The sequence below is a fragment of the Gymnoscopelus braueri genome (genome assembly GCF_963280865.1).
Source record: "Gymnoscopelus braueri genome assembly, contig: SCAFFOLD_285, whole genome shotgun sequence".
NCBI classification, from domain to species: Eukaryota; Metazoa; Chordata; class Actinopteri; order Myctophiformes; family Myctophidae; genus Gymnoscopelus; species Gymnoscopelus braueri.
In genome coordinates this window covers 23,939-49,313 of record NW_027660632.1, presented here as the reverse complement: position 1 = coordinate 49,313, position 25,375 = coordinate 23,939, and the positions used below count along the sequence as shown (strand labels likewise).

Below are 25,375 nucleotides of genomic sequence, written 5' to 3'. Positions count from 1 at the left end.
ACCGCGAGAGAGAGAGACAGAGAGAGAGAGAGAGAGAGAGAGAGAGAGAGAGAGAGAGAGAGAGAGAGAGAGAGAGAGAGAGAGAGAGAGAGAGAGACATAATAATAATAATATGTACATTGATTTTTTTTTTTCGCCGATAAAGTATAGTTTTGGACCATGACGGAGGCGCGCCGAATCAGCAGACCTTGAGGCCAATGAGTCGCGCCCGAGCGCCTCCAGGCGCGAGTGCCCGCGACGACCGGCCAATGGTCTGCTAGTCGACTAAGCGCCGTCCGAGTTATGTACCGATAGGCACAGAATCGTAAATAATATTGGTGGGGACTGCGTTACACAAACGCAGCACACTCCCAAAGCTGGCGCCGCCATATACTCATTACAATAAGGCATACATTATTATTTCATTTAGAAAAGAAGGTTTACAAAAAAACTTCTTAAAAAAAAAGTATGCAACTGGGGGAGCATGCTTACAATATTTACTCTTAAATATACTCAGGACCTCACCGTCACCTTGTACCTTCAGGACCTCACCACCGTCACCTTGTACTCTACTACCCTCTAGGGGTTACACAGATAATTCGACCCGGTCAATTTGGGTCGAGCTGACTCAAATTCGCGGCTGGGCGAATTGTCCTGGGTCGAAATCTCTGGTGACCGATAGAGTTACCCCATTTAACCAGCATAGTCTGGTGTGCATACCAGTAATTACTAGTATACCAGTGATTACTAGTTACTTTGTAGATTTTGATTATTATTACAAAACATGCATTAACCACTTCAGCCCTGTATACATTTCGGCCATTTGAAAATAGCAGATCTACAAGCTCACAATGCGTTGCTATGCGACGCATTGTGAGCTTGTAGATCTGCTATTTTCAAAAGATTTCCATACATTTGAAAACTTGAAATGGGATTTTTTTTTGCACAATGACTACTTTTATTTTTGGTACTTTAAGTATATTGTCAGGTAGAGAAACAAGCAACCAGTGTTAAATCGTTCGGCGTTACCGGTAGCCTCTCAGGAACTTTCAGCGCATGTTTGACTATCATGAGACTCTACAATGAGTCGTAGTAGAGAAAAAAATAACTTTGTATCGGTTATAATAGACGAATTTCCCTAAGCCACGCGCTCCCATTATGACAACGGAGGGGGTTGAAAAAATGACGACAGGGGAATCTCTGGAAAAAAACAATGCCACTTTTTACGTCGGTAGGTGAGTAACGAGACATCAAAGATAACACTTAAAATGTCCGGAATTCTCCTTTAAGTACCTAGTGGTGGAGTTTACATACAGGAGGAACGCTTGCAGCTCATCTACGGTACCCTTCCAGATCAAGAGCACATCATCAATGTACCGACGCCATAGAACTATTTCAGGGAGAAATATGTTATTTACAGGGTTATGTATAAATCGTTCTTCTCAATAACCCATGAGACAGGCATATGACGGGGCAAAAGCACTACCCATAGCAGTCCCTTGGCATTGTAAATAAAAATTACCAGAGTAGTTGAAAAAGTTATTAGACAAAATAATCTCAGCGGGTTCAGTCAGAAAAGCTGAGGGGGGCATTATGTGTGCCGGGCGTGTATCTAGGTAATGGGAAATGGCTTCTAGACCAACATCATGAGGTATGCATGTATAGAGACTCTGTACATCAAGTGAAGCTAAGACAGTATCAGCGTGTTCACATTTCACATTTTGAATCAGGTTCAGAACGTCAGTGGTGTCCCCAAGATACGATGGAAAATGTAGCATGTGGGGGGGGGGGGGGGGGTTCTGTAGGGTTTTGGGAATTTTGGGAACACCATAAATTACTGGGCACACAGGGTGATCTTTGACCAAAAATGTATTTTCCTTATCTGTGATAAAGCCTCTCTTGTTAGACGCATCAATAAAAACATAAATCTTAGTTTTGACACTTGCAGTAGGGTTGGAGGGTAGAGGAGTGTAGTGGTTGGTGTCAGTGAGCTGACTTAAAATACCCATGTTGTATTTATCAAAACTCATGACTACTACTGCGCCACCTATATCGGCTGGGCGTATAATAATGTATTTTCTTAATTCAAGATCATGTATGGCTTCCATTTCAGTTTTGGTCATATTGGGTTTACCTTTACTTTTTAGGCATTTTTTAGCCAGGTCATGTTCTACCAATTGACCAAAAGTGGTAATGGAAGGGCTAAGATTGGATGTGGGAAGAAAGGATGACTTATTTTTAAAAGGGGTAGGTTCTCTGACAGCCTCAGGTACAGATTCATTTACATTGGGGTTACAGATACTGACACTATTACTGTTAAAGACATTAGGTCTGGAAAATAAATGTTTGAGGTGTAATATACGGAGAAACTTAAAGGTATCTACCTTGAGAGTAAAGGGGTCAACAGTGTTTGTAGGGGCAAAGGTGAGTCCTTTACTGAGAACAGTCTTTTCTTGTTCTGTGAGGCTGTGGTCGGATAGATTGATCTATCCTGTTGCATTGAACCTTTCTTTCAATCAGGATGTCTGGAAACAGTCCTATTCATGAACCATATTAACACATTGACTACCAGAGTTTATTCATAATGTACTCACCCCTGTGCCAGCAATTTGCGTGTTTTTAATTTTTTAAATGTTGTCATTTTTCATTCAAATAAATTCTCTGATTGTGGTTTTAAACACATACGACAGTTCCACCAGTAGAGAGCAGCAAATCCACACATTGATCACCTCGCTCGCCCCCTCCCAAACAGGCTCACGTCACATCCGGTCATAAACCAGATGTGACATTTTCGACAATCCCTGATCCCCTGATCGGCCTGAAAACGATGTGATACACGACGACGATGACTGTTAGTCACCCGGACCAAAGAAAATAGAAGTTGAGCTGTCCGTTCGTTTTTTATACCGTGTGAAAAAACGTGTTTTTCCCTATTCTGGCATCAATGCGTTCTTTTGAATTGCAACTACATATGAGGAAACAAAGCATCAAGTTATTAAAGTTGAATAAAGTTATTAACTGCTACATATGACACAAAGCATCAAGTTATTAAAGGTGAATAAAGTTACTAACTGCTACATATGACACAAAGCATCAAGTTATTAAAGGTGAATAAAGTTATTAACTGCTACATATGAGGAAACAAAGCATCAGAGAATAAGTGTAAAATGTGAATTAATGGAGCATCAAATGGCACACATTCAAACGTATTAATGTAGATGAGTATTATCATGAGATGATCTTATTAAGATCTGATCTTAAAGTGTACTTTATAGAACATGAACATACAGTGGCATTCATTCATCTTTATGTATTTATTGGTAGACCTACAACTGAAACATAGACATGTTTGGAGACATGTTTGGTTTGGAAATGTGGAAAGGTATTAAAAACCAACGTGACTTCTACTTATGATACAGGCCCACTCAAAATGGCAATTATAATTCAAAATATTACGTTATAGTGAGTCATATGAGTTAAATGCTTTGTTTCCATTCTTTCGATGAAGCCCCAAAATCCACCTCCTTCAAGTGTAAAACAGTTTCTCCTTTTTTTTGGCGAAATATAAATATTGCAGCGTCTGAGTGCGGTGAAACTTTGCACACATTCACACTACGTTGAGGAACAAATGAAACCCTTTTAACATTGCCCTATTATAGCACCACCAGGAGGCAGATTTTTGCCAAACATTTTTGCCTTTACATTTGTAAGAGTTGTAGTTTTGACTGGTTCACAGGGTACACATCACCATGGTACATTGGTAAGAATGTATGGACAAAGTGGAGTTCCATTTAAGCCTTTTATTTATCCGTTGCACACATGAGTATTTGTGATGAGCAAGGAGTTGATGAGGCTTCACGGTTATGGTTTTTACTATAAGAAACAGAAACGCATAATTAAATACAATTCAACAATGACATCACATTAAACACAACAATTAACAATGAACAATTAGGCCTAATAGACAAACTTAACACTCAAGTGAGGATGGGTAGCTACCACTAAATACATGGAGTACTAACCAAACATAACACCAACATTCTCTAGGTCATAGTGATTACTGCATTTCCCTGAATTCTACAATAAGTGCATTGTGTGCACTGTGCTTTACACACACACACACCTATCTATACGTTTCCAAGGCAAACAGAGGAAATGTAACATTAATGACATTTATCACAAAACCAATAAATACAACATATGAGAATCATGAACTCAACTCACTTCAGTGACGCATAACCATAGGTTTAGGTGAGAGTCCAGGACAGAGGGTTTCATAACCATAGGTTTAGGTGAGAGTCCAGGACAGAGGGTTTCATAACCATAGGTTTAGGTGAGAGTCCAGGACAGAGGGTTTCATAACCATAGGTTTAGGTGAGAGTCCAGGACAGAGGGTTTCATAACCATAGGTTTAGATGAGAGTCCAGGACAGAGGGTTTCATAACCATAGGTTTAGGTGAGAGTCCAGGACAGAGGGTTTCATAACCATAGGTTTAGGTGAGAGTCCAGGACAGAGGGTTTCATAACCATAGGTTTAGGTGAGAGTCCAGGACAGAGGGTTTCATAACCATAGGTTTAGTTGAGAGTCCAGGACAGAGGGTTTCATAACCATAGGTTTAGGTGAGAGTCCAGGACAGAGGGTTTCATAACCATAGGTTTAGGTGAGAGTCCAGGACAGAGGGTTTCATAACCATATGTTTAGATGAGAGTCCAGGACAGAGGGTTTCATAACCATATGTTTAGATGAGAGTCCAGGACAGAGGGTTTCATAACCATAGGTTTAGGTGAGAGTCCAGGACAGAGGGTTTCATAACCATAGGTTTAGGTGAGAGTCCAGGACAGAGGGTTTCATAACCATAGGTTTAGATGAGAGTCCAGGACAGAGGGTTTCATAACCATAGGTTTAGGTGAGAGTCCAGGACAGAGGGTTTCATAACCATAGGTTTAGGTGAGAGTCCAGGACAGAGGGTTTCATAACCATAGGTTTAGTTGAGAGTCCAGGACAGAGGGTTTCATAACCATAGGTTTAGGTGAGAGTCCAGGACAGAGGGTTTCATAACCATAGGTTTAGGTGATAGTCCAGGACAGAGGGTTTCATAACCATATGTTTAGGTGAGAGTCCAGGACAGAGGGTTTCATAACCATAGGTTTAGGTGAGAGTCCAGGACAGAGGGTTTCATATCCATAGGTTTAGGTGAGAGTCCAGGACAGAGGGTTTCATAACCATAGGTTTAGGTGAGAGTCCAGGACAGAGGGTTTCATAACCATAGGTTTAGGTGAGAGTCCAGGACAAAGGGTTTCATAACCATAGGTTTAGAGTCCAGGACAGAGGGTTTCATAACCATAGGTTTAGGTGAGAGTCCAGGACAGAGGGTTTCATAACCATAGGTTTAGGTGAGAGTCCAGGACAGAGGGTTTCATAACCATAGGTTTAGGTGAGAGTCCAGGACAGAGGGTTTCATAACCATAGGTTTAGGTGAGAGTCCAGGACAGAGGGTTTCATAACCATAGGTTTAGGTGAGAGTCCAGGACAGAGGGTTTCATAACCATAGGTTTAGGTGAGAGTCCAGGACAGAGGGTTTCATAACCATAGGTTTAGTTGAGAGTCCAGGACAGAGGGTTTCATAACCATAGGTTTAGGTGAGAGTCCAGGACAGAGGGTTTCATAACCATAGGTTTAGGTGAGAGTCCAGGACAGAGGGTTTCATAACCATATGTTTAGATGAGAGTCCAGGACAGAGGGTTTCATAACCATATGTTTAGATGAGAGTCCAGGACAGAGGGTTTCATAACCATAGGTTTAGGTGAGAGTCCAGGACAGAGGGTTTCATAACCATAGGTTTAGGTGAGAGTCCAGGACAGAGGGTTTCATAACCATAGGTTTAGATGAGAGTCCAGGACAGAGGGTTTCATAACCATAGGTTTAGGTGAGAGTCCAGGACAGAGGGTTTCATAACCATAGGTTTAGGTGAGAGTCCAGGACAGAGGGTTTCATAACCATAGGTTTAGTTGAGAGTCCAGGACAGAGGGTTTCATAACCATAGGTTTAGGTGAGAGTCCAGGACAGAGGGTTTCATAACCATAGGTTTAGGTGATAGTCCAGGACAGAGGGTTTCATAACCATATGTTTAGGTGAGAGTCCAGGACAGAGGGTTTCATAACCATAGGTTTAGGTGAGAGTCCAGGACAGAGGGTTTCATATCCATAGGTTTAGGTGAGAGTCCAGGACAGAGGGTTTCATAACCATAGGTTTAGGTGAGAGTCCAGGACAGAGGGTTTCATAACCATAGGTTTAGGTGAGAGTCCAGGACAAAGGGTTTCATAACCATAGGTTTAGAGTCCAGGACAGAGGGTTTCATAACCATAGGTTTAGGTGAGAGTCCAGGACAGAGGGTTTCATAACCATAGGTTTAGGTGAGAGTCCAGGACAGAGGGTTTCATAACCATAGGTTTAGGTGAGAGTCCAGGACAGAGGGTTTCATAACCATAGGTTTAGGTGAGAGTCCAGGACAGAGGGTTTCATATCCATAGGTTTAGGTGAGAGTCCAGGACAGAGGGTTTCATAACCATAGGTTTAGGTGAGAGTCCAGGACAGAGGGTTTCATAACCATAGGTTTAGGTGAGAGTCCAGGACAGAGGGTTTCATAACCATAGGTTTAGGTGAGAGTCCAGGACAGAGGGTTTCCAAGGTGGAGTTGCTGCTGCTGACAAACTCTAACTGAAGGAACAGGCACTCAGGCAGTATATATAGAGCGTCGCAGTTCCCGCCCACTTCCTGTTTTTTTTGGTGCCGGAAGAAAAAACTCAATGCATTTTTCCATTGACATTTCCAAAAATATTTATATCTATTAATTTAAGCCTCGAATCAAGCCATCACGAGATGACATGAATCATGACCATAAAACGTTTTTTTCTGTGATTTTTTTTTATTTTATATTTAATTATATGATATACTATATTTAATAAATACCCTTTGTTTTGCTGTTTTCAACAAAAAAAAAATCACAGAATCAAACGTTTATGGTCATGATTCATGTCATGTCATGATGGCTTGATTCGAGGCTTAAATTAATAGATATAAATATTTTTGGAAATGTCAATGGAAAAATGCATTGAGTTTTTTCTTCCGGCACCAAAAAAAACAGGAAGTGGGCGGGAACTGCGACGCTCTATAGCCGGCCACTAATGAGGAGTGAGTGAGGACAGGTGTGATTAGGGATTGAGAGGGAGTGACAGCAGGTGAGGTGGGTGGATCCAATCCATGGGAATAGGCCAGGGGGAGGTTTGCTGTTGTGGACTGCTGGTTAAGGGCCAAACATGAAATGTAAGACCAGAGACAAACAGCACAATTTACAAAGAACAAAAAGCCTTCAGGGAGGAAACAAGCAGCAAAGCCTGAGAGACTAATATATCTGTAAAGTGTGTCTATAAGGAAACATGAAAGCTTTTCATTCCTCATTGAGGCCTCAGGATAACCTGCAATTTATTTAGATTCATTAGGTTTATTTAAAGTTTAATTTATTTGCACTGCATTATTTATTAGACTACACACACACACACACACACACGCACACGCGCGCGCACACACACACACACACACACACACACACACACACACACACACACACACACACACACACACACACACACACACACACACACACACACACACACACACACACACACACACACACACACATAGTGTGACATTATTAAAAGTAAATTAATACTTAAAGGGGAATACCACTCATTTTCAACATTGAACTATATCTTTAATACACCTTAGAGCAGTTGTGTGGAAATAAGAAAAAGCTGAGGGGACGGAGCCAAAAGTACACTGTGCGTCTGTCACTGATCACATGACTTCAATCAATTATCCAGTTCTAGGCAACATAGAAGGGGGGGAGGACTTTTTTCGTATTTCCACACAACAGCTCTAAGGTGTATTAAAGACATTGTTCAATGTTGAAAATGAGTGGTATTCCCCTTTAATAGAGTTTTACTGCAGCCTTCTAATCCAGTCCTATATTGCACAGATCAGAGCAAAAGTGAAATGTGGAAACATGTCACATCATGTGGAAATGTAGGGGAGAGCCACCATGTTTGTAACGCGTCATGGTTGCAACAAGCATGTTTTCTCTTGATTGGTAAATTTTCTCATAACGTCATCACATCAGTATGGAGACACACGGCCGGAAGCGGAAGGCCTACAAATCCACGCCCACTTTTGACACTAGGGGTCCGTTAGAACGATGAACTGCAGCTCTCAATGCAATCTCTATGAGAGGCTTTGTAAAATACCGTCATTTCACTGGTTAACTACTGAGGCTGTAGCGGTTTTTTTGTGTTCTAATAATCTGTCCCATTTGTTTAATTTGTCCTTTTTAATGTCCCATATCTTTCATCTCGATATACTACCCACAATATACTATAATATACTCCATCAGTATGTCAAAACCGCTAGCATCGGAGATCCAGAGTTTAAGTGGTCGCATGGGGGGTCATACCTATGTTCCCCGGGTTCTATGTTCCCCACTAAGGTTATGGTTAGGGTTAGGTTTAGGTTAGGTCCTATATTCCCCGCTCTCCTAGGAAAGCGGGGAACATAGAACCTGGGGAACATAGGTACGGTCCCGTCGCATGGTATATACGTCACGGACGCATCCCTTGAGGTTTTCAATACCCAGAAAACTGGCGAAAGTGGCCGTTTTCAATAGGTCATTATCTCTGGAACAGAAGGTCCAATCTGCTCAGTTCAAAGCTTGTTGGATGCGTGACTTTGAGGACATTAAGCACGCAATGACACATTTTCGGGTTATTTATTTTTATTTAGGGGAGGCGAGGTCTTAGTTGGGCAGGCGACCGCCTCTCCTGCCTCTACAGTGGGTACGCCACTGGTCGGCGCTCGTAAAGACAGTGATGTCACTGAAATGCCCGTCTGCTGTCTACCCTCTGCTGTGTTAGCATTATGGGTAACTCGTTAAAGTGGCAAATTAAATGTGAAACACATCAACTATTAAGAAAACAAGAAGATATGTTGACAAAGACACTCCATACATTTGGAAACATATTTTTATTTAAATCAATATCGTCTTCAGTTAATGCAGGATAATTTTAAAAGTAGGCTAACTTTCATATCCTCTCATAGGGAATGCATTGGCAGCTGCAGTTCATCGTTCTAACGGACCTCGAGTAGCGGCGCTGTCTCAAAAGTGGGCGTGAAATTTGTAGTCCCCGTGTGTCTCTATGTGACCAGTGCTGTAATGAACGTGCCCAGGAAGTAGGAAGTATTTTCATCCAGACTAGAGAAAGTTATCGCAGAAAAACTGATTTATCTTAAAGTTAGTAAAAAAAATCACCTTGAGTATCTTTGGTCTACAAATATTTCCTTTAATGTTGTCGAGCTAAAATCCACATGGTTGTCTGCATGTATCTGTTCTTCATCAGTTTACATCGTTTTATTACTCTATGTACGTTAGCTCTGTTCTGTAAACAAAGCCAAAGCAGTGGAGCACAGAGCGACCCGATTGTAACACCCATCTGTTTAGGTGTAATCAATGGATTTTCCCATGGAATTTACTCAAACTGCTATCCCGGTAAGATTTAATAAATTCCTTACGTTTGATACATTATCTTATCACATCCTTGGTATGAAAAAAATGTAAAACAGTTGCTTGAAATGAATATAATTGATTTAAGCTGAAAACGATTTGTTTAATGCCGTTTTTTTGCAGTGTTACTTTTGTAACTATGGCTGTTACAATTAGTCTGATAAGCGCTTAAAATGTAACGTCGGAACAGCGTCCACTTTCGGTTTAATAACTCACGACCTGTTTTATCAATTGAAAAACTTTAAGTGGTTTATGATAGCAGACATGTGTAGGTTCTTTGCTTGAAAATATTACATATGTAGGTAAAACGATCGCTGAGTAAAAGACCGAAAGGTGAAAAATGTTACAATTGAAGCGGCCCTCCCCTACACAGAGTTAAATGAGACGCATTTCACATCATGTGTAAATGTACACAGAGTTAAATGAGGACACATTTCACATCATGTGTAAATGTACACAGAGTTAAATGAGACACATTTCACATCATGTGTAAATGTACACAGAGTTAAATGAGACACATTTCACATCATGTGTAAATGAACACAGAGTTAAATGAGGACACATTTCACATCATGTGTAAATGTACACAGAGTTAAATGAGACACATTTCACATCATGTGTAAATGAACACAGAGTTAAATAAGACACATTTCACATCATGTATAAATGTACACAGAGTTAAATGAGACACATTTCACATCATGTGTAAATGAACACAGAGTTAAATGAGACACATTTCACATCATGTGTAAATGTACACAGAGTTAAATGAGACACATTTCACATCATGCGTAAATGTACACAGAGTTAAATGAGACACATTTCACATCATGTGTAAATGTACACAGAGTTAAATGAGGACACATTTCACATCATGCGTAAATGTACACAGAGTTAAATGAGGACACATTTCACATCATGCGTAAATGTACACAGACAAATACTCCAACTAACTACATTATTTATTGAATTAATATTTAGAATATTTAATCACTTCAATATGAAGTGATGAACTTTAACCTCCCATCATGTCTCATCTGAAAGCTTTTAAATAATTAGAACATTTGACGTCTATGAACATATTTCTTTCTTTCTGTCCTTCTTTCATTCTAACTATGTTTTTCTTCAAAATTCCCCACCATCGTCTTGCCGGAAACAGATGATGTAACATCATATCTTTAATCTGATTGGCTGATTTGTCTAAACTATAGAACGAGTCCTCCTTCATTCTCTTTCAGACTCCAGAACTTCTCTTGAGGTAAACATCTGTTTATTCTCATCTGTTTATTCTGATGTGTTTATTCTGATGTGTTTATTCTGATGTGTTTATTCTGATCTGTTTATTCTGATGTGTTTATTCTGATGTGTTTATTCTGATGTGTTTATTCTGATCTGTTTATTCTGATGTGTTTATTCTGATGTGTTTATTCTGATGTGTTTATTCTGATCTGTTTATTCTGATGTGTTTATTCTGATGTGTTTATTCTGATCTGTTTATTCTGATCTGTTTATTCTGATGTGTTTATTCTGATGTGTTTATTCTGATGTGTTTATTCTGATCTGTTTATTCTCATCTGTTTATTATTCTCATCTGTTTATTATCATCTTTTCAATTCAGTTCAGTTTTGATCAGTGTTGATGAAGATTACAGCCACCCTCCTCATCCTCTCCTCTGTACTTCATGTCAAAGCGATCCCAGGAAGTAAGTACATTATATTAATGTTATTATATAATATATACATTTATATCTACTGTCATTATATAAAACCAAATATGAACAATGCACAATACAAACAAATGACCTGTGACAGACACACACACACACACACACACACACACACACACACACACACACACACACACACACACACACACACACACACACACACACACACACACACACACACACTTCTCATGTGACACTTTGATCACATGACCAGTGTGTTTTTAAAGACATTTGATGGTTTCAGCAGTGAGATGTAATGAGGCTTAGATTGATGTTTAATGACCATGAACAGCATTTCACACACACACACACACACACACACACACACACACACACACACACACACACACACACACACACACACACACACACACACACACAAACGAACAGGAGTGTAGCCTGAGACGTTCTGGTCATTTCAAAGTCTAGACCAGGGGTCTTCAACATGTGGTCTGGGACCCCTAGAGGGTCAAACACCACGCCCTGTGAGCTTGTAGATCTATAGCTTAGCTTGTAGATCTATAGCTTGTAGATGGACTATTTTCTACGAAGAGGTTTTGGTGTAGAGGGAAGAAAAGAGTGATCCAAGTACAGAGGTCAAGTTCAAGTTTACTAAGTAGCGTATTGAGGGTTTAAGTCACACATGGGCAACATACGGCCCGGGGGCCGGACCCGGCCCTTTGACCATCTCATTCCGGCCCTCGTAGTCCTCAAAGAAAAACTAAATGACCCCAAAAATCTACATACATTTAAATACATTTACATAAATCTACATCTTAAAAGACAGCATTTTATGTTCATGGTTTTGAGGGAAATGATAACTCGACTCCAATGAATTATTATTATTTAATATTTACCATTAGAGTACATATACCTGCATTCCATATTCCATCCGTATTATTACATTATTATTTAATCACTTCAATATGAAGTGATGAACTTTAACCTTTAACCTTCTCATCATGTCTAATCTGAAAGCTTTTAATTAATTACAACATTTTACTTTTATAAACATATTTCTGTCTTTCATTCTAACTGTTTTTCTTCAAAATTCCCCACCATCGTCTTGCCGGAAACAGATGATGTAACATCATATCTTTAATCTGATTGGCTGATTTGTCTAGACTACAGAACGAGTCCTCCTTCATTCTCTTTCAGACTCCAGAACTTCTCTTGAGGTAAACATCTGTTTATTCTGACCTGTTTATTCTCATCTGTTTATTCTCATCTGTTTATTCGTATTGATTGATTGATTGAATACTTTATTAGCAGTATAAAGCACAGGAAAGTACAGTTCAATACAAGGTCAGCTAAGGGGATTTAAAACCCAAGAAAGCCTATGGCTTGTTTCCATTAGGGTCCTTTGTACTCAATTCATAGAGACATTTAATGACAGACAGATATACACTACTATGCAAAACATCATGAAAATAGTTTGAAAACAGAAAAACTAAAATATGTACAGTAAACAGTTTGAGGGGGGGGGGGGGGGGGGGGCTAGGCTTTGACTTTTACAGGGGCCAGTTTTGAATAGCAGCCTCCTGTAGGTACTCTTTTAGAGCGGTTTATGAAGGAGTGTAGGGTTTTACACTCCTTCACGGCTGTTGGTAGGACATTCCACATTGTTGTGGCATAATAGTTCATTAAAATACCTGGACACTTCAGAAGAGAGAAAATGAATATTTCGGGAGTTTCAACCACACACACACACACACACACACACACACACACACACACACACACACACACACACACACACACACACACACACACACACACACACACACACACACACACACACACACACACACACACACAAACACACCTCATGTGACACTTTGATCACATGACCAGTGTGTTTTTAAAGACATTTGATGGTTTCAGCAGTGAGATGTAATGAGGCTTAGATTGATGTTTAATTAACATGAACAGCATTTTACCAGCGACGCTGAACACACTCACTGACACACACACACACACACACACACACACACACACACACACACACACACACACACACACACACACACACACACACACACACACACACACACACACACACACACACACACACACACCCTCTGAAGTAACACTTTGATCACATGACGTGATGGTATCATCAGTGAGATGTAATGAGGCTTGGATTAGAGGAGCGTCTGTGAGTTCAGTTTACAGAGGTTCCCGGTTTGATCCCTGACTCCTCCTGGCTTCATGTTGAAGTGTCCTTGAGCAAGGCACTGAACCCCTAACTGCTTCTGATGAATGTGAGAATGTGGAACACCTTAGTTTAACATTATTAAAAGTTAATTAATACTTCATAGAGTTTTACTGCTGCCTTCTAATAAGGATAAGGATAATTTCTTTTAACAGGACGTTCATGAAAGTCCTTGCGGGCTTGTTTCCAATGAGGGCCTGTGAGCAATTAGGGGTTAAGAGTCTTGCTCAGGGACAAATTTCATTTCATCGACACATATGCTGGTGTGGCCTGGAATTGTACCTGGGGCAACCAGGGCCTCTGGCTCCCTAGGCGGGCTCTCTAACCACTCAGCTATGGCCGCCCCTAATCCAGTCCTATATTACACTGATCAGAGCAATGGTCACTGAATTATGACCATATGTAGTGTTTAACACTGTGTAAAACTGTGTAACACTACTGTAGTTGCTCCATATGTGTGACATTCAGTTTGTTTGATGTCATCATGTTGTACACAGAGTTAAATGAGGACACATTTCACATCAAGTGTAAATGTACACAGACAAATACTCCAACCAATGACAATACAATATTTATTTTATTAATATTTAAAATATTTAATCACTTCAATATGAAGTGATGAGCTTTAACCTTTAACCTCCCATCATGTCTCATCTGAAAGCTTTTATTAATTAGCTTTTTTATCAATTAGAACATTTTACTTCTATAAACATATATGTTTCTGTCTTTCTGTCTTTCTAACTATGTTTTTATTCGAAAGTCCCGACCATCGTCTTCCCGGATACAGATGATGTAACATCATATCTTGAATCTGATTGGCTTATTTGTCTAAACTACAGAACGAGTCCTCCTTCATTCTCTTTCAGACTCCAGAACTTTTCTTGAGGTAAACATCTGTTTATTCTGATCTGTTTATTATTGCCTGTTTATTCTCATCTGTTTATTCTCATCTGATTATTCTCATCTGTTTATTCTCATCTATTAAATTCCGTTCAGTTTTGATCAGTGATGATGAAGATTACAGCCACCCTCCTCATCCTCTCCTCTGTACTTCATGTCAAAGCGATCCCAGGAAGTAAGTACATTATATTTGTTATTATATAATATATACATTTATATCTACTATTATTATATAAAACCAAATATGAACAATGCACAATACAAACAAATGATACCACACTGACACACACACACACACACACACACACACACACACACACACACACACACACACACACACACACACACACACACACACACCTTTTACTACCTGTATATACAATATTGAATCTTGAATGTTTGTCCAAATAAATAAATATTAAAACAGATGTTAGGAACTGTTGTCGTGACATCATGAATTAAATCATTCCATATTAATTACTTTCATAATAAAACAAACAAATAAATACATAAATAAATAAATACATTTGAATCTGTTTCAGTGTGAATAAAACGTTTGACAGGAAGCTATTTTTAGTATCCAACCTTTCACTTAAGAACCAAACATGATTGTTTAACACGATGATTATGTGTTATTGTCACTGTGAAGAAGTTTGTTGTTCAGTTTAATCATCTTTGTTTTATTTCCAGTGTTCCATGAGACCATTCAACTCCTTGGCTGTTCAGACACAGTTAAAGACTCTTATAAAGAGTCGATGGTGGCACTGGATGGTGAAGTGATGTTCTACGCAGACTTCAACGAAGGGAAGGGGGTGGAGCCTCAGCCTCCGTTTGTAGATCATATCACCTGGCCAGGAGGTTATGAACTAGCTTTGAATCAGCAGGCGCAGTGCAAAGGCAACCTGGACACCATTCGAACTGCCATGAAGAAACCACCAGTGAAAGGTACATGAATACTATGAACACAATAGTTATTAACTAAAACTGTTGAATATATCTAACATGAATGAAAATGTTTAAACATGTATATTAAGCATATATGATTTTATGGTAAAATATTTTCTAAATAATATGTATTTTTAATAAACATGAATATGTGCTCAAGGTGCTTTAATTTATGGTACAACTATGTAGATGCAGTGGTGTGTTCTATAGCCTATACGTGGTAGTATACCGTGCAGACTTTTTTTTAAATTTAAAGCCTATACCATCCAAAAACCGTCCGAGGATTGAGAAGCGTAGCTGATATACAGGAGGAGGGGGGGGGGGATCAGACTTCAATAGACTTTTTCATGTGATAATGAGTGACCTCTGAATTTCACATGTACGCTAGGCGGGAGAATAAATGAGACACACACTAACGTAGGCTATATAGTATGTTTTTCATACATGAACACACACACTAACGTAGGCTATATAGTATGTTTTTCATACATGAACACACACACTAACGTAGGCTATATAGTATGTTTTTACACACACACTAACGTAGGCTATATAGTATTTTTTTACACACACACTAACGTAGGCTACAGTATATAGTATGTTTTTACACACACACACTAACGTAGGCTACAGTATATAGTATGTTTTTACACACACACTAACGTAGGCTATATAGTATTTTTTTCATACATGAGACACACACACTAACGTAGGCTATATAGTATGTTTTTACACACACGCTAACGTAGGCTATATAGTATTTTTTTCATACATGAGACACACACACTAACGTAGGCTATATAGTATGTTTTTCATACATGAACACACACACTAACGTAGACTATATAGTATGTTTTTCATACATGAGACACAAACACTAACGTAGGCTATATAGTATGTTTTTACACACACACTAACGTAGGCTATATAGTATGTTTTTACACACACACTAACGTAGGCTATATAGTATGTTTTTACACACACACTAACGTAGTCTATATAGTATGTTTTACATACATGAACACTAGGGATGGGACGATATATCGATATCGCGATATATCGCGATACTTTCTCCCGCGATAACTAATCGATATACTGCCAAAAAATATCGATATTATTATTATTATTATTATTTTTTTAGTTTGTGATACGTTGTTTTTCCTACTCTGTATTTGTGTAATGATGATTTTGAACTGTTTGGTGCTATTTTATGTGTTTATGAATTGAATACAAGGACTATCGTGATATATCGTTGGTGAAATTTCATGCAATATATCGTGATATCGCAATATATCGATATTTTCAGATATCGTGATATATCGTTGGTGAAATTTCTTGCAATATATATTGAATATCGTGATATCGCAATATATCGAATATCGTCGAATATCGTGATATATATTGTTATCGTGGGCCTAATATCGTGATATATATCGTATCGTGAGGTACCCATATCGTCCCACCCCTAATGAACACACATACTAACGTAGGCTATATAGTATGTTTTTCATACATGAACACACACACTAACGTAGGCTATATAGTATGTTTTTCATACAATGAGACACAAACACTAACGTAGGCTATATAGTATGTTTTTACACACACACTAACGTAGGCTATATAGTATGTTTTACATACATGAACACACACACTAACGTAGGCTATATAGTACGTTTTTCATACATGAACACACACACTAACATAGGCTATATAGTACGTTTTTCATACATGAACACACACTAACGTAGGCTATTGTGAAAGCAGAATCTGTTTGGAGCACTCATAACACAATAATGATGAGACAGACAAGAATTCAGAATTCCAAGTATGAGAGATTTTACTCGAGTAAAAGGAGCAAACTTTACACAACAGCATCATGCAATGGAAATCCAGTTTGGCTCACTGAGGTCATATTCTACCTCTGGTTAAATAGGCCTGTTTCAGACACACCCCCTCAACACCTAAACACAGACAGTTTTCACATAGAGATGTTAATTTAGTCAACAAACATGATGACAAAACAAAATAATTTAAATGTTGCATAGGTGCCAGCTTGTCTCATAGAAGCAGGGTGGGGTCAAGCAGAAGAACATTTTATCCCATTAGTTCATTTTAAATGTTTATATTCAAATATCCTTGACATTTCCCCCATTTTAACATTTAAAAAACCCTTACACAACAATACTCATAGCATATCGCAGGAATAGGCGAAAAACCCATATTCAACTTCACAGGAAAATTCCTATCCAGCCCAGCTCAATTAGCCACGACCACCCTTCCGGCCAACGACATGTAGAAGTTCAACAAAACAAAAATGCACAGGGAGAAAGTCCATTCATGTACAGAAACATACAGTTACAAAATACAGGTACAGATCATAAAAGAAATAAAGCTCCGAAAAGGTCCTTCTTCATGGCCTCAAAGTAATAAGTCCATTGTTCCACTAAATCTTGTTTCACCAAAGTGATAGCAATGTCATTCTCTTGCCGTTAATGGAATAGGCATCCACAAAAAGAGTGATGCCGTCAACTGTAGCAAAACTAATCATTGACAACGCCAGGATCCGGATGGCGAATGTCCTGCGGTGTCCTCTCAGAATCCTGCGTAGCTTCTCGTTCTTTCATCCTCCCGTGGCGTTTGCCCCGTCCTGCAATGTGAAGCGTGGTTCCAGGTCGTTCCTAGTCCAGAAGCCGGTCCTCCTGTTCAGAGTGCTCTTTCCTCATCCACTCAGCCAGTCCATCCCCCGTTGTGAACACCAGGGCTGAAGACTCCATAGGATCCTTAGCAACACCATCATACGCCATTCTTGAAAAAGAAACACAAAACTTGTATAAATAATCTCATCAAGGGTTCAAAATGTAAAATCACAAAATTCATTAAAATCACATACAGCATACTTTAAAAATTTCGTCAACATCTATCATATACAGGAATACATAGGATTAGATGAAATCTTTTCAAATAGTGTAGCTATACACATAATGTACCTATATATATATCATATGATATTTGACTCTGCATATGGAAAAACAAATATCAATGTTTTATAGCAAACCACGATACTTAATACCACACAAGCCGTAGAGATATTTAGCACGTTGTCATCATCTGTTATTCCTCCTCTCTCAAAACAGTTCCACTGCAGTTCATAAGTGGACCTGAGAATAAACACTCACAACAACATTATTTAACACACCCTAACTAAACCACATGTATGGCATTTAGTCATATATGGCCTTTAGAGGCACACCAATGGCTATAGTAAACTAATCTTACTTCATGTTTAGAAATCCATTCTCAAACCAATTATACTAGTTACCAATTACCATAAAATTCACTAGATTAATATTGCTATTTAGTGATGTGGTCCTGCAGTCCTGTGTCTGTGTCACTAAGAGAGAAGCAATCATTTACTACAAAAACATCTTAAAAATAAACAAATAAAACATGACATGAATTAGCATCATTCAATACAAATCTAAGCACACACAGAAACCATGTCATATGTTTACACAGCCCTTATGCTCAATTATTCAGTAGGAAAAGCACTAGGATACTTCAGATCAAAATCAACAATTGAAACAATCAAAATCAGAATAAACACCATACATTACCCCCCGTGTTTCGGATTATTGGACAATCCAGTGTTCCCGGCTACCAGAAAAATTTAAAGTAATACATTCGACAACGCACGTCTCAATAGGTCAGTTATCAATTAGTTTGTTAGTCGTGCTATTAGTCACAAAATACACGTGGGATAAAACACACTTATACAACAACATGAAATCACATCAAAACATTATGTTAGCCTCCCATAGAACGACACCGATCCTAAAAGAAATTGGGAAGGAAACAACATTATCGAGAGTAACTTTCCCACAAGCCCAAAACTCAGAAAATAAATTCATACTGGTATTGTCGGATTTCTGTTGCATGGCGTCCCAATGGAGCAGAAATCCTCAACCCAGACCCTGACCCCACAGCGGATGAAGAGCCCCCATCAACACACAGGAGAAAACATCACACACTGTCTACATTAAGATATATTCACATTCTCAATCACTCATCCCTAAAAATAATGGAATTCCAAGTGTCGACCACCTACTGCGAAGGAAAGAAGCTGAGACACTAAAACTCTTTTCATCTAGAAATTCCTACCTATTATTCCTACCTATTATTATTATTATTATATAATATTTAATTTTCATATCTATCTAAAATGATTTATCTATCTCCTGTTAACTATTTAACAAGCTACCATAACAAAAGGATTCGATACTCACTCCTCTCTCGCTGGCATTGCATTTTAAGCTCAGTATCCCTCTTTCTCAAGACAGCAGAATAGCGGTTTTCTCGAGGCCTCGGTCCGTCCCGACAGGCCTTTAAAAAAATCCATGTACTTACAGATGCGGAACCTTAACCTTGATCAAAAGATAATTGTGTTGTCTTGTACACACAACATTACAATAAACAACACTCGCACACACACACTCAAACCATTCATTCTGTGCTAGCTTTGTTGTATATCTGTACAACAGGATCCCTCAGGCCGGACAAAAGTCCCCCTGAACAGACAGCCGGCGACCGTTTGATTGATTGATTGAATAACTTCTATACAAATACATGCAAAAACTAAAAGAGTCACTGAACGCATTTACACAACCTTACTAAACATGACCTCCTAACGGTTTGAGTGTGTCGGCTTATGACCACTGCGTTTCCTCGACTGACGTTAATCGGCAACACTAAAAAACATTCCACCAAGAATACAAATTTAAAAGATTAAAACACGTCCACAGCCTCCATTTTTCCATATATTGTATCCTATGTATTCAAAAAATCAAGCAAAGTCCCTCTAATCTGTGTCATGCGCATGAAGGCGAGACTTTTCAGTCTCCCTACATATAGACCATCAAAAAGCCTATGGTGATCACAATTCATCACTAATACTTCAAAACTGAAACAATGTCTCCCACTAGTACACCCAAACAGATTCCCCACTAACAAGACACTTACTGCGGTGATTGGCTGAACAGCGAAAGACTGGTTGGGCCTCCAAAGCAAAGGATTCCCCTCCACTGTACTGCCAAACACCGACAGCAGCAAACCCAGTCCAAAAATCGTCGGCGTAGGACCTCCAAATGTGAAAGCAGAATCTGTTTGGAGCACTCATAACACAATAATGATGAGACAGACAAGAATTCAGAATTCCAAGTATGAGAGATTTTACTCGAGTAAAAGGAGCAAACTTTACACAACAGCATCATGCAATGGAAATCCAGTTTGGCTCACTGAGGTCATATTCTACCTCTGGTTAAATAGGCCTGTTTCAGACACACCCCCTCAACACCTAAACACAGACAGTTTTCACATAGAGATGTTAATTTAGTCAACAAGCATTGATGACAAAACAAAAGAATTTAAATGTTGCATAGGTGCCAGCTTGTCTCATAGAAGCAGGGTGGGGTCAAGCAGAAGAACATTTTATCCCATTAGTTCATTTTAAATGTTTATATTCAAATATCCTTGACACTATATAGTATGTTTTTCATACATGAACACACACACTAACGTAGGCTATATAGTATGTTTTTCATACATGAACACACACTAACGTAGGCTATATAGTATGTTTTTCATACATGAACACACACTAACGTAGGCTATATAGTATGTTTTTCATACATGAACACACACTAACGTAGGCTATATAGTATGTTTTTCATACATGAACACACACACTAACGTAGGCTATATAGTATGTTTTTCATACATGAACACACACACAAACTTAGGCTATATACAGTATGTTTTTCATAAGTGAACACACACACACTAACGTAGGCTATATAGTATGTTTTTCATAAGTGAACACACACACACTAACGTAGGCTATATAGTATGTTTTTCATACATGAACACACACACTAACGTAGGCTATATAATATGTTTTTCATACATGAACACACACACTAACGTAGGCTATATAGTATGTTTTTCATACATGAACACACACACTAACGTAGGCTATATAGTATGTTTTTCATACATGAACACAACTGAATCAGTTGTGTGAAGCTCCTCCCATGTGGCTTCCTGCTGTAAATGTAGCTTTGGGGAGGAGGGGGGTTGAGTGGCCCCGCCCCACTCATTAAAGGACGACTTCACCGATTTTCAACCTATCTTCATATAATTGGTCCTCACTAATGCTCATGATAAAATGGTACAATTTTTTCTACTTGGTCTGTGTCTTATAGGAGGATTGTGGACAGTCCAGAAACCTGTCTACCAGTGACATCATTGTTAGGCAGGATTATTTTTTCCAACAAGATTTCAATTTTTGTATTTAGATTTGTATTATCGGGGGAACATTATTGCATTGCAACTTTCCAGAAATACAAAGCCTGCATTTTCTATTAGCTTGGATTCCCCCGATGATGTCACTGGTAGACGGGTTTCTGAACTGTCCACAGCCCTCCTCTGAGACACAGATTGAGTAGAAGAACATTTTACCGTTTTATCATGAGCATTAGTGAGGACCAATTATATGAAGACAGGTTGAAAATAGGTGAAGTCGTCCTTTAACTATTCTATTGTTATTTAATTAGCTTCCAATGGTTCTTAATCACTTGTCCCATTCACCTGAAGACGCTCCCTCGTCTCTCACAGTGAGTTGCAGTCAGTGTGTGGGCTGCTAGCAGTGGTGGAAAGTAACTGTACTTAAGGTTCAATTTTGAAGTATTTGTACTTTACTTCAGTATTTCTCGTTTTCAATACTTTTACTTCTACTCCACTTCATCTCTGATCCAAATATTGTACTTTAACTCCACTACATTTATTTGAAAACTTATAATAGTTACTTTACAGATTTTGATTATTATTACAAAACCTACATTAACCACTTCAGCCCTATATACATTTTGGTTATTTGAAAATCGCAGATCTACAAGCTCACAATGCGTTGCGATGTGACACGTTGTGAGCTTGTAGATCTGCCATTTGCAAAAGATTCGAAAACTTGAAATGGGACATTTCTGGAATTTTGGAATTTTGGAATTTTAAGTACATTTTCATACCAATACTTTTGTACTTTTACTCAAGTATATTTTGAATTCCGGACTTTCACTTGTTACAGAGTATTTCTATATTGCAGTATTGATACTTTTACTTAAGTAAAACATTTGAGTACTTTTTTCCATCACTGGCTGCTAGCCCCGCCTGCCTCCTATTACTCTGTGGCTGTGGCACACACACACACACACACACACACACACACACACACACACACACACACACACACACACACACACACACACACACACTTTAATATCTTTACTTGGATTTTCAATTAAAAGACATGAATCATGTCAAAATCCAAGATAATACGACAAGTAAGACGCGCGAACGCGGTAAGCGAACGCAAAAAAAGAAAAAAAAGAATGAAAAAAAATATTTAAAAAAAAGTAACCACTAAAAAAAATATTTTTTTTTAAATAAAAATCTGCGTTAAAAGGAGCATCTTAGAAAAATACAAATTCACCAAAAAAAAACTTGGAATGTTTTTAAACAATTCAACAAAGTGTTTGAAGTGCCTGTTTCACCCACTTCCGGGGGGCGGAGCCAAAATCCGAGCCCGATGTATTTGTTCGTAGACCCCCACTTAGGGGGGGTAGAAAAAGTTTCGGAGCGATTCGGGCACTTTTCATTTAACATGGGGTTTCAATGGGGAGTTTTTAGGAGCCTTCTCCGGGGCGTGGCTTCCGGGGGAAGGGGCGGGCTTAAACACAACCTTGACAGGTGTGTTCAGTTTTCAAAGACCTTTCATTTGATGTATGGTACGTGTAAATTGGACATTTACTTATGTCAGAGGAGCTGCAGACAGGCAGTGCACACAGAGACACAGAGACACAGACAGAGATGCAGTGCACACAGAGACACAGAGACACAACCCAAGCAGGGTTACATAGGGTGCGTTCGGATATTGCACACCGGAGCGCACTCGCCTATTAGTTTGTATTGGCCAGTGCGCTCAGTGCTGTATTTCCGAACGCACCCATAGTAAGCTCCACTTGGTCGGAGGCGCCCTCCCGCGTTCGCAATGGACCCTTCGCTAAACCCCACCCCAAAAGCGATTGTCCAATGCCAGCTTAGCAACCGTTGTTAGCCTGGCACAGGTCTGGCAAGCTTTCGTCACCTGCCATAGCTGCCTGTCAATGTTATTTCGCCCGCACACACACACACACACACACACACACACACACACACACAATAATTTGCAACATAATAGCAAGAACAGGAATCATACCACGATAACGCAATGGTGATGAACCAGCAACAGATTCCACGTACCCAAAACCGTTGGATGGTTATTTTCCCAAGCTGAAATCTGCGTTTAAACTGCAAGGCTGCATGGCTGAGTTGTTGAACACATACACAGTTTAACGTCGGGAAAGTTACACGACTCACTCGCCCAGGTGGTGTCACTAATCACCGTAATCGTAACAAAATTCAGAATCACAGCGCTGCCTGTTTCGGATTCCGCACGTTAAAGTATATTCATTCATTTGTTCGTCTATTTATTAACTGTTACTGTAGTCTTACCCTGCGGTACATGAAAACTCCTGTTACAATCATGGATCAACTTCAACCTGGTGTTTGCACTTTCTCCATTTACGGTCCGTACATCTATATAAACGTTCAGATTTCAAATATAAATTGCTTACCCTATGGCCACGGATGTTAAAATGATGCACGGGACTCTCAAAAGTACCCGTATATTCTGTATTGTTCAATAAAAAAGCATTTTAATCCGATCGGTGGCCATTTTCTCATAGAGTTATAATGTATCAGAGTGCAATACACCTACCAACCGATAGGGTCGCTTAGTTGAAAGCATATGGAGAAAATGGCCACCGATCAGATTAAAATGCTTTTTATTGAACAATACGGATGATACGGGTACTTTTGAGAGCCCGTACATAAATGTAACATCCGTGGCCATGGGATAAGCACTTTATGTTTGAAATATGAACGTTTCTGTAGATGTACGGGCTATAAATGGAGAAAGTGCAAACACCAGGTTGAAATTCATCCATGACGGTCGAGACAGACGACCGTCGTGTATCCATGGCTATTACGCCCTCTAACATTTCCCGTGTTTTTAGTTTATTGAAATAATGTCATGCACATTTGTCCAGTGCATAGCCTACTGCAGGCCTTGTTGACTAGATTTAGAAGAAATTTTGAAGCTATTGCTGCTGAAATGATCGATTATTTTAAAGGGGAAAAGCCGTCATTTAACATGCAAGTCAATGGGTGAGAAGCAGAGATTGCCAGGCGCTGCCAGGCCTGGGTGTGACTAACTTCGCACCACCAGTCACAGAGTGGAGTGGGTGGGGCTTAGCGAAGGGTCCATTATACAACAGTTAAGGTCCTTACACACCGGCGAATATGCGAATATACGCAAAATTCGGACTCGTTCCGAATAATTAAAAGAAGCTTTTTCGCTTCGCGAAACTGATGTGGACGCTTGCATTGACTTTATAAGGTTTTTAAAAAAAACATATTTATTCGCATGAAGAATTCGCCCCGGTGTGTAAGGACCTTTACCATCAAAATAAAACACATTAAAATGTATTCATATTGTGAGGCATTTCTCTCTCTAAATAACAACCTTTCTGTGAGTGTTATCTCTGTTATCCTGAAATACATGATGGGGTCTGACAGACAGACAGACAGACAGACAGACAGACAGACAGACAGGCAGACAGACAGACAGACAGACAGACAGACAGGCAGGCAGGCAGACAGACAGACAGACAGACAGACAGACAGACAGACAGACAGACAGACAGACAGACAGACAGGCAGGCAGACAGACATTGTATTTAAGATATTCAATCATTAAAACAATTGTAATGACAGATTTCACATCCTGAACTATTTTAGACTGTATATGTAGTGACATGTTTGGCCGATAGGGGGCAGTTAGCCTAG

At 39.2% G+C, this 25,375-nt stretch overlaps 1 protein-coding gene across 7 annotated transcripts in view; it reads left to right on the top strand.

The window, feature by feature from the left end:
* The window catches only part of LOC308081343 (H-2 class II histocompatibility antigen, E-S beta chain-like), a 57,929-nt gene that overhangs the window by 26,632 nt on the left and 5,922 nt on the right, over nucleotides 1-25,375 (top strand). For 2 of the 7 annotated variants that reach the window (XM_080457726.1, XM_080457725.1), the window contains exons 2-3: nucleotides 11,209-11,292; nucleotides 15,122-15,376. The exons of 1 other annotated variant lie outside the window; for it this stretch is intronic. In XM_080457726.1, the coding sequence (XP_080313852.1) occupies nucleotides 11,229-11,292; nucleotides 15,122-15,376 (319 nt within the window). In that variant the 5' untranslated portion in view covers nucleotides 11,209-11,228. Of the gene's footprint in view, nucleotides 1-10,749; nucleotides 10,849-11,203; nucleotides 11,293-12,395; nucleotides 12,495-14,521; nucleotides 14,607-15,121; nucleotides 15,377-25,375 lie in introns of those variants that run through there. 4 more of the 7 variants (XM_080457721.1, XM_080457723.1, XM_080457724.1 and 1 more) reach the window with 4 other exon arrangements.